Source organism: Neomonachus schauinslandi, chromosome 1 (genome assembly GCF_002201575.2).
Source record: "Neomonachus schauinslandi chromosome 1, ASM220157v2, whole genome shotgun sequence".
NCBI classification, from domain to species: Eukaryota; Metazoa; Chordata; class Mammalia; order Carnivora; family Phocidae; genus Neomonachus; species Neomonachus schauinslandi.
In genome coordinates, this window is record NC_058403.1 from 104,836,006 (window position 1) to 104,854,409 (window position 18,404).

General features: G+C 42.0%; 1 protein-coding gene across 1 annotated transcript; it reads left to right on the plus strand.

The window, feature by feature from the left end:
• Positions 1-7,380: 7,380 nt before the first annotated feature.
• Positions 7,381-12,652, plus strand: LOC110591694 (homeobox protein NANOG-like). Its single transcript, XM_044911468.1, has 2 exons — positions 7,381-7,521; positions 11,684-12,652. Exons 1-2 carry the CDS (start codon positions 7,381-7,383, stop codon positions 12,650-12,652), a joined length of 1,110 nt encoding a protein of 369 aa, XP_044767403.1.
• The last annotated feature ends 5,752 nt before the right edge of the window (positions 12,653-18,404 follow it).

Sequence of the window (18,404 nt, forward strand, 5' to 3'; positions counted from 1 at the left end):
GAGAAGGCTGCCAGAAGCTTCTGGGAAAGTTCTTTCTTATTAGTACATACACTTAGTGTTCATCACAGTCTTGTTTAATGTTTAAAAGTTGGAAATATCAAAATGTGAGGGCGCCTGGGTGGCTCAGTTGGTTAAGCGACTGCCTTCGGCTCAGGTCATGATCCTGGAGTCCCTGGATCGAGTCCCGCATCGGGCTCTCTGCTCGGCAGGGAGTCTGCTTCTCCCTCTGACCCTCCTCCCTCTCATGCTCTCTGTCTCTCATTCTCTCTGTCTCAAATAAATAAATAAAATCTTTTAAAAAAAAAGATGTAATTCTTAAAAAAAAAAATATCAAAATGTGAAACAAATTGATATATCAAATATCAAGGTTGTGCATCTTTTAGAAATGATGATATCGTTCTTTGGTAATTAATGTCCCAATGGATTGTTCTGTGAAAAAAAGCAAGTTAAAAATAATATTATATGGACCCTCAACTCTATGGTCAACTAATCTTTGACAAAGCAGGAAAGAATGTCCAATGGAAAAAAGACAGTCTCTTCAACAAATGGTGTTGGGAAAATTGGACAGCCAAATGCAGAAGAATGAAACTGGACCATCTCCTTACACCACACACAAAAATAGACCCAAAATGGTTGAAAGACCTCAGTGTGAGACAGGAGTCGATCAAAATCCTAAAGGAGAACACAGGCAGCAACCTCTTGGACCTCAGCCGCAGCAACTTCTTCCTAGAAACATCGCCAAAGGCAAGGGAAGCAAGGGCAAAAATGAACTATTGGGACTTCATCAAGATAAAAAGCTTTTGCAAAGCAAAGGAAACAGTCAACAAAACCAAAAGACAACTGACAGAATGGGAGAAGATATTTGCAAATGACATATCAGATAAAGGGCTAGTATCCAAAATCTATAAAGAACTTATCAAACTCAACACCCAAAGAACAAAGAATCCAATCAAGCAATGGGCAGAAGACATGAACAGACATTTATCCAAAGAAGACATCCAAATGGCCAACAGACACATGAAAAAGTGCTCAATATCGCTCGGCATCAGGGAAATCCAAATCAAAACCTCAATGAGATACCACCTCACACCAGTCAGAATGGCTAAAATGAACAAGTCAGGAAACGACAGATGTTGGCGGGGATGCGGAGAAAGGGGAATCCTCCTACACTGTTGGTGGAAATGCAAGCTGGTGCAGCCACTCTGGAAAACAGTATGGAGGTTCCTCAAAAAGTTGAAAATAGAGCTACCATACGATCCAGCAATTGCACTGCTGGGTATTTACCCCAAAGATACAAATGTAGGGATCCGAAGGGGTACGTGCACCCTGATGTTTATAGCAGCAATGTCCACAATAGGCAAACTGTGGAAAGAGCCAAGATGTCCATTGACAGATGAATGGATAAAGAAGATGTGGTATATATATACAGTGGAATATTATGCAGCCATCAAAAGAAATGAGATCTTGCCATTTGCAACGACGCGGATGGAGGGTATTATGCTGAGTGAAAAAAGTCAAACAGAGAAAGACATGTATCATATGACCTCACTGATATGAGGAAATCTTAATCTCAGGAAACAAACTGAGGGTTGCTGGAGTGGGGGGTGGGGTGGGAGGGATGGGGTGACTGGGTGATAGACACTGGGGAGGGTATGTGCTCTGGTAAGCGCTGTGAATTGTGCAAGACTGTTGAATCTCAGATCTGTACCTCTGAAACAAATAATGCAATATATGTTAAGAAAGAAAAAAAAAGAAGATAGCAAGAGGGGAAGAATGAAGGGGGGGAATCGGCGGGGGAGACGAACCATGAGAGACGATGGACTCTGAAAAACAAACTGAGGGTTCTAGAGGGGAGGGAGGTGGGAGGATGGGTTAGCCTGGTGATGGGTATAAAAGAGGGCACATTCTGCATGGAGCACTGGGTGTTATGCACAAACAATGAATCATGGAACACTACATCTAAAACTAATGATGTAATGTATGGTGATTAACATAACAATGACAAATTTAAAAATAAAAAAATATTATAAATCAAAAAAAATTATTCCAAATAGCATTCTAAATATACATTCTGTTGTTTATTTCTATAAATGTATATTTTATTAGGATACCAGAGCACCTCACAGAATCAGCAGAAGAGCTGAATAACCAAGCTTCAAGAAAGCAGGAAACAAGACTGCTTTGAGAACTTCAGATATGGATTCTTTTTTTTTTTTTTTAAAGATTTTTATTTATTTATTTGACAGAGAGAGACACAGCGAAAGAGGGAACACAAGCAGGGGGAGAGGGAGAGGGAGAAGCAGACTCCCCGCTGAGCAGGGAGCCTGATGCGGGGCTCGATCCCAGGACCCTGGGATCATGACCTGAGCCCAAGGCAGACGCTTAACGACTGAGCCACCCAGGTGCCCCAAGAACTTCAGATATGGATTCTTGAACTATAAAAATCGTGGGGTGTCTTGGCCCTTTGAGTTTACCATTTAATGAAGGTTGGATCCATTCTTTTACAGTCTCTGCACATGGAAGGGCAGCAGTGGCTGACAGTCCAGATTTGTCACCAAGAGGAAAAGAGGAGGCCTCTGTTCCCAACCTCCAGTTAGAAAAATGCCAGGAAATGACTGTTTGGCACACCTTAAGTTATACAGCAATCCTTTGACCAAATCGCTGAAGCTAGGAGGTAACAGGTACATGCCTCCTGACCAGTTGTGAGGATCAGGTAGGCAAGGCCACACATGATGAACTTCCCTGTCTAAATACATGCCTAGAAGAGTAAAGGGGCAGTTCGGTCACAGAGGAAACAGAGTGCTGGGCACACAAATATAAACATCCCCAAATACACTTAAGTGAGGATCAGTTAGCTGGGAAAACATTTTAAAACTGAGCAGTGAATCTTGCTCTCTCTTTACACATGTGATAAGTTGGGAGCTGAATATGTGTATTTTGAAAAAGTTTCCTAGGAGTTTACAGTAGGTATCCTTACCCAGGAGAATCCCCCTCTTCGATAATGATATGTTACTTGTATAACAAAAATCAATGCGTGTCACTAGGCACCATAGGTCTAAGGTAACAGTGAGAGGGAAATAAATAAGAGCTTAGATCCACCATATCAAAGTTTATAAATAACTAGCAAATAAGCTGAAAGCTTTTAGTCCGCTGGATTGCTTTTGTGTTGAACTCTTTTGGTGTTAATATTTTTGTTCTGCCCTCCAAACTTGATTTATCTAGATATCTACAAACATACGAGTTACATAAATAGATATCTGAGCGAAAAACACCGTTTCTCAAGATCTTGACAAAGAACTTAGATTCTGGCTTCTTATAATGTCTGTAGCCTTTTCTTTTCTTTTTTAAATGCGCTTGGGACTCTTGAGTCGCCTCATAAAAGAAGTCTCTCCAGTCAGTATGCCAGGGAAATAGGTACTTCTGATTTTGAAATAAAACACTGGAAAGAACGCTTCGAGGAGGACTAACAGCATGCACAAAATCGACTCTCTTATTCATCTTTGTGCAGAGTGGACAAAACTGCCTTCCAAAGCCGCTGTCTTTGTTCTTTTCCGTGTAAGCTTGTCACACGATTCGCACCTGTGCGCCTTGCCTCTTAATTTGAAGTTTTCTTTGTAAAGTTTCTCGGTATGATTGCTTATTGATGAAGCAGCTCTGGTTCCCAGTTCGTCTAATACATCCTGTGTGAGCGGGTTTTATTACCGAATGTTACCCACGTTCTAATAACAAGGAGATGCTGTGTCCTCCCCGGTGAACTCACTCCCTTTCCCAGAAACATAGCGTGACTCCTCTCCGGGCTGGGGTTGTAAAAGTGGAAACCGGGTGCCGCCCTGCAGTACCTGCGCCTCCCGCCCCGCGGCGGCGGCGGCCAGCAAGGCTGGAGAGGGCCGCCACCGGCACGAAGTGCGTGCGGCCGCCGGCCGGCAGGTCACGCAATCCCTGCGGCGGCGGCGGCAACCCCGCCCCCGCCGCCTGCTGTCGGCGCTTCCGTGCTCGCTCGGGGCTTCCTGGCCGGCACGGAGCCCGCCTTGCGTGCCGACCCGGCCGAATAATCCGGCGAGGAATCTCGGATTCCGCCCGGCTCCTGACACACCGCGCCCTCCGCCGACTTTAGCCGAGAGGGTGATGCCCTCAACTTAACGTCAAAAAGTTTCCATCTCCGCTGCTGTAAAGCAAACCCCACGGGCGGCGGAGGGAAAGAGAAGAGGAACGCCGGCGAGGAATCGGTCTCGCCCCGCGGACCCCTCTCGGTTTCCTTAGCAGGCGCGGCGCCTGCTCGGCGCCTTCCAAGCCTGGCCTCTCCGTCGTGGAGGTTTCAGGCCACAGCAGCATGGGGGTCTCGCGCCCTGCCCGTCGTGCGCAGAAGGGATGCGGACGGCCCGCCCCCGGCAGGGAGACCCGGGAAGGGGCCCCCACGGCGCCCGAACTGCCGGGAACCCGGCGCGCTCTGACGCCCAGGGCGCGCGGGAGGCGAGCTGCGTTGCCGGGCGACTGACCCCGGCGACCTGGCGCCTACTCCCGAACTCGGAGGGGGTGGCGGCTGTGCGTCAGGGGGCGGTGAGCGGCAGGGCCCGCTGAGGCCGAAGAGGACGAAGGCCAACGCTTGGGAGGTTAGGTTATCTGTTGACGTCCGGACACCATTTTTTTGAAGGCAGGATGGTGACGTTCTAACCAGTAGCAGGGACTTGCTGCCTCGCGGGCCTCCAAGGGGCCCGCAGAGCGCGTCTGCCCGAAGGCTCAGGGGTGAGCGCGCCGGCTGTCCCGGTGCCTCTCACGCTACGCCGCGTGCGAGCGAGGAAGCGCGTGTCGTGACGACAGGCGATGAGATCAGTCTGAATTACCACAGCGTCGGGGCTGGGGAGTGCAGCTTGTCACGCAGCCGCTGCCGGGCCCCGGCGCCGGCTCTGCCCTGGTGGCCGTGGCTGCGGCCGCCCCGCGCGCCGGCTCCGGCAGAGGGAGCTGGGGGTGAATCAGCCCCTTCCCGGTGGTCGCCGGGGGAGCGTCACAACTGTCAAGGGGGTGGGGAGCCCGAGAAGAAAACCGTGCAAAATGCAACTTGCACAGTTAGGGGACTGGATCCTATGAGCAAACCCGGTTGGCACACTGAAAATTACTTCTATGCATCAGTGTCTTACCCTGTGCCCAGTAGGTAACTGTCTAAAAACCACTATAACACGGAACTCAAGGGTCATTAAAATGTGCCTTTAATTTGTTTATATTACTTCGTTTAACGGGCACGGCTTGCACATGCATGCATGAAATTTAATTTATACAGTCAAGTCTGGAGGCATGGTTTGGCAAGAGGAACGATTGCGAATTCAGTTAGCGTACAAACAGTAAGATTACTTAAAAGGACAAATGAACTGAAAAAAAAAATTCAGACCATGACACAAGGAAGCCATTACATTCATCTTTTCATGGTCTTGAACATCTCGTACCAACTCAACTATAATACACGGCGGAAACTTCTAATTAGACACAGAAAACGCAAGTATTTAGCTGTACCAGGCAAACGTTTTCTTTTTAAAAGCCTTATGTTATAGACACGTGATTAACAGCCATACCATGGATAAGTATATCTTTAACTTTTTGGTATTTCAGTCATTTCCTTAGTGAGTCAGTGGTAGGTATGTCACTGTGAAACAATTAGGATTAATCACAATGTGCTGAAAAATCTCTGCTCTGAATTTTAAATATTTGTTACGAGATTTTTTTTTTAAGATTGTAATGCTTATACAGTGTGAGTTCAGTAAGGAAGTAGGGACTTGACCCTAAATGCTTAGTAAGCTGCATCAAATAAGTATTTTCAATGAAGGAAGGAATAAGTGAATGAATGAATGAATGTGTGAGCAGTACTCTCTGATAGTTAGAGCTATGAACTAAGGTGTCATGAGTGAGTAATGGCAGACCTACCACTGCCTTATGACTCATGTGTGATCCTGGTATGATGGAAATAATGCCTACAGCAAACCTACCTCCCCAGAGGTGTGGGGAGGAATATTCCTTACAAAAGGTGCTTTGAGATCTTTGGAGGAAGGTGATATACTCAATTATTACAAATAATATACTGCTGTTATGGCAGCCCATATATAAAATTACGAAAGTATAAAATAATGTTTAAATACAACTGTGCCACCAAATTTTTCTTTTCCTTTTTTGCTATTTAGCCTATCCAGTACTGGAATACAGTGGGAGTGTGTGTCCTTATGTAAAATATTTGACTTATACATGTTTCACTGTCAGTCGACCAATACGATGTGCGCGTTGGAAGTTCTAAATAATCAGTATTGAGTAGCACTTGTGGTGATGGTTTTTTATATGAAAGCTGAGACCTCTGGCCTGTGAAGTGCCTAGGAGAAAACTAATTTTTGATGACACTTCCTAATTTGATCTGTGAAATATTGAAAATGAGAGATCTTCTTGGCTTAATTTCCTTTTTTTTTAAGATTTTATTTATTTGAGAGAGAGAGAGGGAGCATAAACGGAGTAGAGGGGGAAGAGGAAGAAGCAGGCTCCCCGCTGAGCAGAGAGCCTGATGTGGGGTTCGATCCCAGGACCCTGAGATCATGACTTGAGCAGAAGGCAGATGCTTAACCAACTGAGCCACCCAGGCGCCCCTTGGCTTAATTTCCTATTGCTCAATGACCAAAAGTCTTGGATTTACTCAACATATTAAGGGGCCTACTCTGTGTCAGGCATTGTTCTAGGTATTAGAGGTACAGCAGTAAACAGACAAAACTGGTGGATTAGGTAATATTTAAATAATTTTGGTCTCTTTAAGTGCATATCACCTATGGTAATACATTACATATATTTTTGTGTAAAAGTAAAACCTGTTCCTGGTCTCAGCTTTTAGAATAGATCTCTAGAGAGGGAAAGGAAAAGTCAAAACCAAACAATACTGCTGTTTCCCATCATGCTCCATATCCAAGTGGCCTTTATCTTTCTTACTGCCCTCTGCCATCATTTTAAGGCTACACATATCCTTCTTGCCAGGACACCATACACGTGTGCAGTGTGTTGACTGTTTACCATGGTGCCTTGCAGAGGAGGTGGGTAGGCATTGAATTCCAGCATCTACCTTCACCCCCTAAGACATGTGTTTTGCATCCACCTGAGGAAGGGGTATCTTTTTCTAATTTGAACATAGCACTGTAGGGCCACCATGGCTCTCTTTGTTCTTAGAGTTCTCGGGCAACCAGCTGCCATCTGCCCTTGACATGTATTTTCATGTTATATTGAATAGCACTGCTCTGAGTAGCAAGACATGGAACACTGGGGGATGGGGAGAAGCCAAGGCTGAAGAAGTGAACCAGCGACCCCTAACCGCTTCCACGATTTCAAATAATATCTAGATAAATGAAAACTGGCTGAGGCACGATGCCGTGTGAAATGTTCTGCAGCAAAGAGGAAGCAGTGATAGAGCAACAAAACTGCCTTTTCAGTTTTAGCAAACTGGAAGAACTGTCAACTCACAACAGGTTGCCTCAGTATTGCATTGCAACTGAAGAACATGATACAGTCAGACCACATGGCTGAACCTTTTGGCCGAGTTCATTTGTAGGATTTGGTATCAGGTGATTTGATATAGGATGTATGTCCTGCTGAACCCTAGGGATGGCCTTGGGTATTAAAGTGTTTTCCTTTTCCCGTTGCTAACTTCTCTGTGGTCTGTTGACATTACATCATGTTGCAAACAATGCGTGGTAGAGACTGCAGTGTCAGGATGTAGTGACCTGATTAGTCCAAACTCCTGCAGGGGAGACGTGCAGATAGATGGGCCCCAACAGGACCTGAAGAACCATGTAGTTTTGAAATCCTGGGTGGATGGGCCACACCCTGAATACACCTTAAATCTCTTGCTGCTTTGAAGGTATAATCATTGCTCAATAATTCCCAGGATGGAGTTAATTAGTTCTTTGTATGATTTGATTATAATAAAATGAGAGTTTGAATGTAACTTATTAAAATGTGCAAATGTGGGCATAATATAAATATATTTTTAAAACTTGGAATTAATATCGTATAAGAGCATAGAAATGATCCAACTGCATTAACACCTTCTAAAATATAGTCTCTTTCTAATAGTAGTCAAGCAGTTAGATGCTTGGCTTAACATATAGACCTAAAGCAAATGAAACATGAAGAAATATGATTACTTTGCACTACACAATTTATCATTTTACTTATCAAGTAAAGATTCCTACGGTGTTTATTAATGATTATTATTTACAAAAGCCTTCAGAGAGTATTGCTTTCAATTTTATTGAAATTGAGAGCATTGCTTTTCACCTTTCAAGGTGGGGAAACAAAGAGATTAAGTAAAATATGCCATGAATCCTATACCTACCAAAGATAAGAATTAAAGCAATTGTGGAACTTTACACACAAAACACACCTAGTAAAAATAGTTTACTACTATAAACTGATTAATGTAATTCCTTATCTGAGATAATAAATGTTGCATGTAATAGATTGTTTTCTGTTTGAGGACAGATACTGCTACATGTTGATATCTGCATTGCTAGTACCATGCAATCAATCATGATGATTGAATGAGTCAATTAATGAATGAGTATGAAAGAAAACCCATAAGAACTAACCTCGAAGAACTCCATTCTAATCCCTAGGCCCTCCCAGTTTCTCTCTTGCTCAGTGCTTCCCAGATTATTGATGCCTTACATGAGCAATCAGGAAAAAGGAAGCAATCCAGATGGGAGGCTAGCTGTGGTCAGATGCCTCTGAAATGAAAAAAGTATTTGCAGATGTTTCAACAAGTGGAGGGGTAGGGCTGAGTCTAGGCCACAGGAAACAACTTCTACACCTTGGGGCTACTACAATAAAGGTATCATCACTCACCAGCACAGGGTTCTGTTGGAAACTTGAAAAGGCATTCAGGATTGGAATGTTGCATGAATCCAGACTTGCCTCAGGAATGCCACAAGTGATCAGAACTAAGTATAGAAATTAATGTGATTTGTAAAAATAGCAATAAGGATCATAGTTATCTGGGAATCAAATCCTTTCATCACTTTAGACAGAGCAAATGAAACTAGAAGAAACCATCACTGACTTTGAGAGTCTCCTTCTAAATTAGTTGGCCTTTGGCTTTTGGAGAGCAAAGTTCAAATTCCAGTTCCTGCCTGACAGGAAAATAAGTCAGACACAAAGTAGATAGATAGTCTTTTAGACTCCAAACTGAAATAGCAGTGCATAAAGAAGATCTGAGTCTTGAAGAAACTTTGTTTTTAGAGTTGCTGAATTCACTCACCTACTGTGTGATATTTTCCATTGTGCCTTTTGAGGCTGTTCATTACATTTGTGATATTTGCCTTTGTTAGCTAATCCCTTCAAATGTAAATAAGAAATTTTAGACTTTTTAATGAAAAAGTGCTAAATTCAATTATGTTCTGTGCATGCCCTCTTCCAGAGCACATTAGCTTTCTAGTTGCACAGTGGATGATGGAGCACATGATCATAAGTACCAATTGCTTAAGAAGATACTAATAAAATACAAAGGCACTTTAAAAAGTGCTTGGAGGGGTGCCTAGGTGGCTCCATTGGTTAAGCGGCTGCCTCTGGCTTACGTCCTGATCTTGGGGATCCTGCTTCTCCCTCTTCTCCCAGCTTGTGCCTCTTGTTATCTCTGTCTCTGTCTGTCTGTCTCTCTCTCAAATAAAGAAAGTCTTTAAAATATAAAAAAATAAAAAGTGCTCAGAACTAGGCTCAGCCATTTACTATTTTTGTGCCCTGGTCATATTACTACGTGAGCCTGTTTTCTCATCTCTAATATGTAACAACTGGAGAATGGTTTTGTTTTTGGCTCAGTGGACAAGGAAGAGATTTTCTAAAACAATGATCTGAATGCTTGGCAACATTGGATTTGTTCCATAAAATCCTAAACTTTTAAATTGAGAAAAACTTATAGTAGCATAGCTGTGGACACTTGACTAATAGAGATAAGCTGTTCATCAACCCAAAATGAAAGTTTTTAAAAAAATTATAAGGAATGGAATACAAAGCTGGCACTATTACTAAAATTGACCAGGATATTTGGAGGATAGAGAAAAATTAATTAACCCTAACATTATTAGAGAATTATACATATGTTGCTATACTTAGTGAATTGCCTTTTGTGAATATTGGAATTCAAAATACGAAGACTAAATGAGAATGCTAGCAGCAAATCCTTTTGTTGTTGTTGTCGTTGTGTTAAACCTAAAAAAGCACAGAGGTGTATCAGATTTGCTGAGATTCTTTATTATAGAATTAGATCATTAGAGCAAGGAAGAGATTTAAATGTCAAGATCAAATTCCTTATTTTATGAGGAAGCAAATTCAGAGAGGAAAATTAATTTATTTAAAAACAGTATTATTGTTGTTATCATCGTCATCACTACAGGTGCTTTGCAAGGCACCCGTGTCTGTTCTGGGAATCCAGCAGTGAGCTAGACAGATGTGGTCTCTTGTCCTGAATCCCTCAGTTAATGGAGGAGCTAGAACCAGAAATGAGTCTGTGGATTTCTAGTTAAAAGAGCTTCCATTAATCCAGTACTGACTCTAGACCAGGCCCTAAGTGTTTCACCTACATTAAGTCACGTAATCTTCACTAATTTACAGTAGGATGGAGCATGTCTTCCCACTCCCGATGTCTCCTTCCCCGTGAAGGGAGCTCCATTAACGTAACCATCCTGGCTTTTCTCCCTGCCTTATTTACTCTGCTCAAGGGGAGATAAAGTGACATCTGAGTTTGGAAAGAGTAACTGTGCCTGAGTAGCCCAGTCCCTTCCCTTCTCTTTTCTTAGGACAGCAGTGCCTAAAAGGAACGTCTGTTCTTTGCTCTTCTAGGCCCAAAGATGAACAGGGCAGAAGGAGGCCTCTTCAGGTCTTGTGAGTGGGGAAACAAGTTTCATAGTGGGGTTTTACATTAGGAAGCCCTTTCCCATAGATATCAGCTTTCTCATCAATAAAATCTCTGTGTGTATGTATGCAAGAGAGAAGCATTTCATAAAAATAAAAGAGCAAATAAGCAAGTATGTCCTATCATATTCGAATCATCCAAAACCAGCCAAGTTCTATCCAGTGTGCATGTCTATGCCCCACATTCTGACCCACCTGCCACAGCACTGAGGAAACAGTATCTTAAAATAATCTCAACATACCCTTCTGGGATCATATGCCCAAGCAGCGGAGCAGCTTGGCACAGCAGCCTGGTCCTGTCTCAGATGGCACAGAAAATTAACCATCACACCTTCTAAACAGATTTGGCCTAAGTTTCCAAATTTCTGAAACTGTTTGCTGCTGGGCTCTTTAGGAGACAAAGTGGTGAAATAAAAAGACCTTGGGATTTATGGAATTAGAAGCCCCAGATTTGAGTCCACCCTGAGTAAGTCTCTCTGACTTGGAACCTCTGTTTTTCCTCTAAAGAACAACATACATTGCCTTAATGAGCTCACACGGTTGTTTGAGACCCAAAGAGGAAAATATATGTGCAAGTGCTTTGTAAACAGTAAAGAGCTATAGAAACGTTAGTTGTTTTGCAGACTTAAAGATACAAGTTCCAACCTTTGGCTCCATTAGGCTGGTTGGCTCTTACTATTGCAGTGGTGACCCACTTCATCCTGTCTTTCTCAGACTCTTAACATCTGGAAGTCTTCCTACTCCTCTCAGTTCTTCCACCTAGATCCATAAGCCGGGCCTTTCTTACAATCTCGCTTTTTTTTTTTTTTCCATCTACCCTCAACTCACCAACATAAGTGCAGATCCAACTCTGCCCCAATGCCCGCCTGGCCCCAAAGCACCCAGTTCTAGGGACTCTTCTCCAATGCCTGAGATTTATGGGCCTGAAGAAAATTATGCGTCCCTGCAAATGTCATCTGCTGAGACACCCCACGCGGAGACCATCTCTCCTCTTCCTTCCTCTGTGGATCTGCTTGTTCAGGACAGTCCCGACTCCTCCACCAGTCCCAGGGTAAAACTACCACCCACTTCTGGAGAGGAGAGAACAGTGAGGAAGGAAGATACGGCCCAGGGCAAGAAACAGATCAGGACCATGTTCTCTCAGACCCAACTCTATGTCCTCAATGATCAATTTCAGAGACAGAAATGCCTCAGTCTCCAGCAGATGCAAGAACTTTCCAACATTCTGAACCTTAGCTATAAGCAGGTGAAGACCTGGTTCCAGAACCACCGTATAAAATGTAAGAGTTGGCAGAAAAACCATTGGCCAAAGGAGAGAGAGAGTGTGACTCAGAACACCACAGCAACCGCAGAATACCCAGGCTTCTATTCCTACCACCAGGGATACCTGAGGAACACTTCCGGAAACCTTCCAATATGGAGCAACCAGACCTGGAATAACCCGAATTGGGGCAACCAGATCTGGGACAGCCAGTCTTGGAGCAACCATTCCTGGACCAGTCAGAGCTGGTGCCCCCAAGCCTGGAACAATCAGTTCCAGAACTGTGGAGAGGAATCCCTGCAGCCCCAGATCCAGTTCCAGCAAAATTCCATCAGCAATTTGGAGTCCATCTTAGAAACTTTTAGGGAAAGCCATAGTGTAATACAACAATCTGCTAAGTATTTTAGTACCCAGCAAATAATGGATTTGTTCCCAAATTATTCTGTGAACATACAGCCTGAAAATGTGTGACGATGAGTATATTATTCAATCTCAATTTGGGCAGTGGCTGTATTACTTCTCCTAGGCTTTGTCTTTTAGGGTCCTATATATCTCTGCCTCGATATTCTGTTTCCCATTATTCTTATTGTGTCCATTGAGGGGGTACGATTGGAGTCAAAGAGGTTTCAGTAGCATTGGCTGCTATGGACAACATGATAAAAGGTGTTTCTGGCTATAGATAACTAGATACAATCCTAATGTGGATATCTTTAGGCTCTAGAATCTAACCTCAAGAATAGGAAGTGAAGATACAAAGACATGTGATGAAGGATAATTTGTATTTTCTGAGATTGTGAGGCTTTTCCTGTTAATAACCTCAATTGTTAACGGTGAAGGGTTAAGCTATAATGTGCTTCATTGATTTCCTCTGTCCCTTGTGATGTTTTACTAGAACTGTTAATTTGTTCATTATTCTAGAATTTGTAGAAACATGTTTTGTATTTTAATGTATCATGATAATAGTACCAGTTTGGCTGATTGGTTTATAGGTTTAGTACAAATAAATAAAATACCCACTTTACCCTTAAAAGAAAAAAAAAAGATACAAGCTGCAGATAACAGTTCTCATGTTTACTATGCATTTCAAGCTTGACTTTATTTCTTGTTTTTTTAAGATTTTATTTATTTGACAGAGAGAGAGGGAGCAAGTACAAGCAGGGGGGAGCGGCAGGCAGGGGAAAAGCAAGCAAGCTGAGCAAGGAGCCCGTTGTGAGGCTTGATCCCAGGACCCTGGGATCATGTCCCGAGCCAAAGGCAGCCGCCTAACCGACTGAGCTACCCAGGCACCCCTAAGCTTGACTTTATACAAAGATGTTTGTATGGCCAGGTGGTTGATAGTGGTCTAGCTGGTTATTATTTAAAGACTGAGAACCACTCCACCAACTAAGCTCTTCCCTCTCCCAACCAACATTACTTACCTACTGTAATTAAAAAATTGCTGTCTACATTGTTACCATTCATCTTTGGCATTAGGCAATACCTCTCTCAGGGACATTCCTATATTCTGAGCAGGTTTATAAAACACCTTTCCACTAGGAAGAAGCAGCAGCACATGTGATAAGTGGGGGTCAAGTTGGGGAGGATGATAGAGAGGCTGAAGGCAGGTAAAAGGCATGGAAGAGTCTGGGCTGTCAGTTTCAACCAAAAGTTCTGATAAAGAAACTGAGGAGGGAGATGGGAAGGTAGCCAGGAACAAGGGGAACATTGTTTCAAAGTGGCACCTTTTCCATAAATTGTTTTAAGGCTTGCTCCCCCTCTGATCAGTCTACCCTATCTCAACCTGAAAGTCAGAAAAAAATGTGGATTCCAACCCTGTCTCTCTGACCATCCAGCTGTGTGACCTTGGGTATGTAACTTTGCCTCCCTGGGTCTCATTTTCCTTATCTGTAAATGAAAACTTTGGATAAACATTCTCTAAAGTCATTTTGACAAAAAATATTCTGTAATTCTAGCAAAGAGCCTGTTGAATTTCCTCCTCTTTCAACATGTAAGTCTTACCTTCCTCCAGGGGAAAAATTTAGAAGGGGGTGCCTGGGTGGCTCAGTCGTTAAGCATCTGCCTTCGGCTCAGGACGTGATCCCAGGGTCCTGGGATCGAGCCCTGCGTCGGGCTCCCTGCTCGGCGGGAAACCTGCTTCTCCCTCTCCCACTCCCCCTGCTAGTGTTCCCTCTCTCGCTGTGTCTCTCTCCCTGTCAAATAAATAAATAAAAAACCTTAAAAAAAAAAATGTGCAAAGAAGTAGGTGTTGTCTGTGTGTATTGTGTCTGTATGACCATGTGTTAGCATGTGTGTGTAGACACCAATGGTAAAGGTAAAACATCACAGGCCAGAAAGAAGCATTTCATGAAAATTAGAACAGAAATTAGGCAATTGTACACTATCTTACTTGAACCATTTCTCTTATAAGCAAAGAAAGTCTCCAAGAAGTTGTTCCAATTTTGGTTGTATTCAGACACATTCGCAGTTCAGTTAAAAAAAACTGTTGAACCTTACAAATCACACTTGAAAGATGAAAGAATACATACTGGCGTTTAAAGCAGACACCAGCCTAAAAGCATACAGGCTTCTTGACAATTGCTCTATAAGTAACTAAGAGAATAAATGAATAAAATATCTATAATAGTTGTTAAATTCTCAAAATGATACATTTTTCTCCTGAGTGTGCAGAACAGATTCTCCATGTTTTTCTGTATGGTGATAATTCTGTTCACTACATAAGTAGGCTGAAGCAAAAGGAATAACAGAAAGAGGTCAACTATATGACCTCAAGCATTAAAAACAGAAAAATTTAGGGAGAGGGATTCATTGATTCAGTATTAATCATTCTGAGAATCTGGTTTGGAATCAAAGGTATTCCCGAGTCTTTCATGTACTTTAATAAGCTATTAATAACTTTGGCATCTATTAAATAAAATTCCACTCTCAGAACCAACAAAGAGCTAGGAATACTATTGTCGTGTTTCTTGTTAATATAGATGACCTCTCTAATTACTCTTCTCTATTAAACATGACTACTGCTTGCAGAACTGAAGACTATAAGCATTAGTACAAGGCTAGAGATGGGAGACCAGCGAAAATCAAGAAGTTTGGAGAGGGAGGACAGTATACAGAAAAGACCACAGTCTTTGAACTGAGATGTGGGTTTAAATCCTAGTTCCACTAAATCTAGGATTTATTTGATTTTTCTCATCAGTAAAATGGGGCTGGTATATGCCTTACAGTTGTGAAAAATCATGATACTGTATGTGAAGTACCTAATAGGCCCTCAATACACAGTAGGCGTTATCATTATTCCTTTGTTAATAATGTCTCAGTGGGGCAAATAGCTGTTCTTCCTGATTTAAATTTGAAATCATGCTCCTTCCAGGTCTTCGCTCTATGAAACTATGCTGTTTCAGAGAAGTTATGTAATATTCCTAAGACTACCTGGGAAAATAATGATGGTTTTCAGAATACAATCTATCTTCTGACATAAAAAAAAAAGAAAAAAAGAAAAAGAAGGGGGGAAAGGAAGAGGAACAAAAGGAGAGGGATTAAAGAAAAACAAAAAGAAGTCAAAAGAAGAAAATGAGCGGAAACAAAAAGAAAAAGGAAAGAGGAGACCTAGGTCTTTGTACTGGTATTTAGTCACATTCAAGAGTTTCTTAAGGGGTGCCGGGGTGGTGTAGTCAGTTAAGCATCTGACTCTTGATTTCAGCTCAGGTCATGATCTCAAGGTTATGGGATCCAGCCCCGCATCAAGCCCCACAACAGTTCCGAGCTCAGAAGAGAGTCTGCTTGAGATTCTCTCTCTCCCCTTCCCCCCACCTCTCTCTCTCAAATAAATAAATAAATCTTCAAAAAAAAAAAAAAAAGTTACTTAAGTCCCCTGAATAGTTTTCATGAAAATCCCAAGGCTTCTCTTGCTTGACTCACCCAACTGTAATAGGCCTTTGAGCTAAAATACCTTTTCCTTAGACTTTTTCCAGACCATCAAATTTCTACTCATCTTCAAGGCTCTCATGGAATCTCACTGGAGGACCAACATGTGTAAAGCATATCCTATGTTCCCTGTATCTCGGTAGGTGCTTTATTTGAGCTGCCTCATTTACAGTGGGGTGTAGTCCCGAAGGGGGGATATTATCAATCCTTTATAGAAGGAGGCAACTAGGAACTAAGTCAATTGGCCAGAAAAAGAGTCAAGCCTGGAATGGATCCCAGGACTGTAGGATCCAAAAGCCTTCATTTTGTTCCTTTGCATCACAATGCATATAACCCTGACCCTCTCCATCAGAATTAATGGGGGTGATGGGGCAGAGGGAGAGAAAGAGAGAATCTTTTTTTTTTTTTAAGATATATTTATTTATTTCACAGAGAGAGAGAGTGTGCGCCTGCAACCTGCACGAGTGGGGAGGGGGCAGAGGGAGAGAGAGAGAATCCCAAGCAGACTCCCAGCTGCATGGGGAGGCTGACAGAGGCTCCATCCCATGACCCTGAGTTCATGACCCACCACTTAACCAACTGAGCCACCCATGTGCCCCTGGTTTTTTGGGTTTTTTTTTTAAAGGTTTTATTTTTTTAAGTAATCTGTACACCCAACGTGGGGCTTGAACTTACAGCCCTCAAATCAAGAGTCTCATGCTTTACAGACTGAGCCAGCCAGGCACCCCTCACTCCATTTTGTTTTAATTTGTTACTTTTATTCTCTCTTCTGCCAATTCTATTTATTAAACATTTGTTGAGCATCAACTATGGGTAAAATATTGGATTATATTCAGGCTCTAAGTAGACTAATTTTTTTTAATTTTGTTTTGTTCTTATTTATTATTTCCTTATTTTTTAAATTGTGGTAAAAAAACACATAACATATAATTTACCATCTTAATCATTTTTAAGTGCACAGTTCAGTAATGTTAAGTATATTCACATTTTATGCAACTATAAATCATTTTATAGTTGTATATATTAATGTATATATATTATATATATACATTTATATATACTTAATATATATACATATATATACACATTGTATGTATACATGTATGTATAAATACATTTGTATGTATAAATATACATTTATATATATATTTGTATCTATGTACATATATAGGTGTATATATGTATATATATTAATGTCTGTAATTCCTATGGTGCCTACCACATGTTTGCTGAATAATCAGGACTTTGCCACCCAATCCTAAAACTGCCAGTCCCCAAATCCCAATGCTCCTGAGTGCACCCCATGGGCAAAGATAGAGTTAATATTTCTAAGCTCCTACCTAAAAGCTGTCATATATCCTAGATCTTTAATTTTATTTACTAATTTTCAAAATAGGTCATAAACTCGCTTTGTTCAAAATTCAACAAGTATAAAAGAGTGTATAGTGAAAATGCTCCAATTCACTCCCCAACCATCCAGTTTCTCTCCCTGGAGGCAGTCTTTATTATCTTTATTATTTTATGCATACATAAGTAAAAACACACACTCATACAAACATTCCCTTCACCCACCTTTTACACAAATTGTACCATACTGTTTACACTCTTTGGTACTTTGCTTTTTTCACTTATATATTGAAGGTCATTCCATTTAGTACATTCATATTTTACATTTTACGGATGTATGTAACTTACAAATGAGTTCCCTGTTGATCAACACTGAGTGATTTTAGGGGGCCAGTCTTTTGCTAGTAAAACATTACTGCAATGAATAGCCTCTAAATAGAGCATTTTGCAAGTGTGCAAGCATATCTGTCTGATAAATTCATAGACAGGATTACTTGGTCAAGGGTGTGTACATTTGCAGTTTTAGCAGACATTGCTGGAGATTTTCTATATTACTGCCTCCCCTCCCCACTCCCTAGCAGTTGAGAATTGTAGTGCAATGACAGGTGTTCCTTATTGACAATGGCAGTGTGAATTCAACACGTGAACAGTGTGGAGGCAGAAACAATAGAATCATTACAGCCTGGCTTCTTTTGGTCTGGATTTCCAATTCATGATGGAATCTGCTTGACCAGGTTCGTCCTGTCTAGCCAAGCGTCCTCGAGGCCTCCTGAAGTCACTAGCCTCGGGTTATTTACCAGCCTTGGATCACATGCTCAATGAGAATACAGGCTGGTGGTTCAGGATCAGCCTGGAGAGCCTGGGGCTGCCTCTCCAGTCCAGGCTGGGGACAGAACAGGATCCCTTTGGAAGGAGCCTTGGCAGGCAAACACTAGGATTAGGATATCTATAGGGT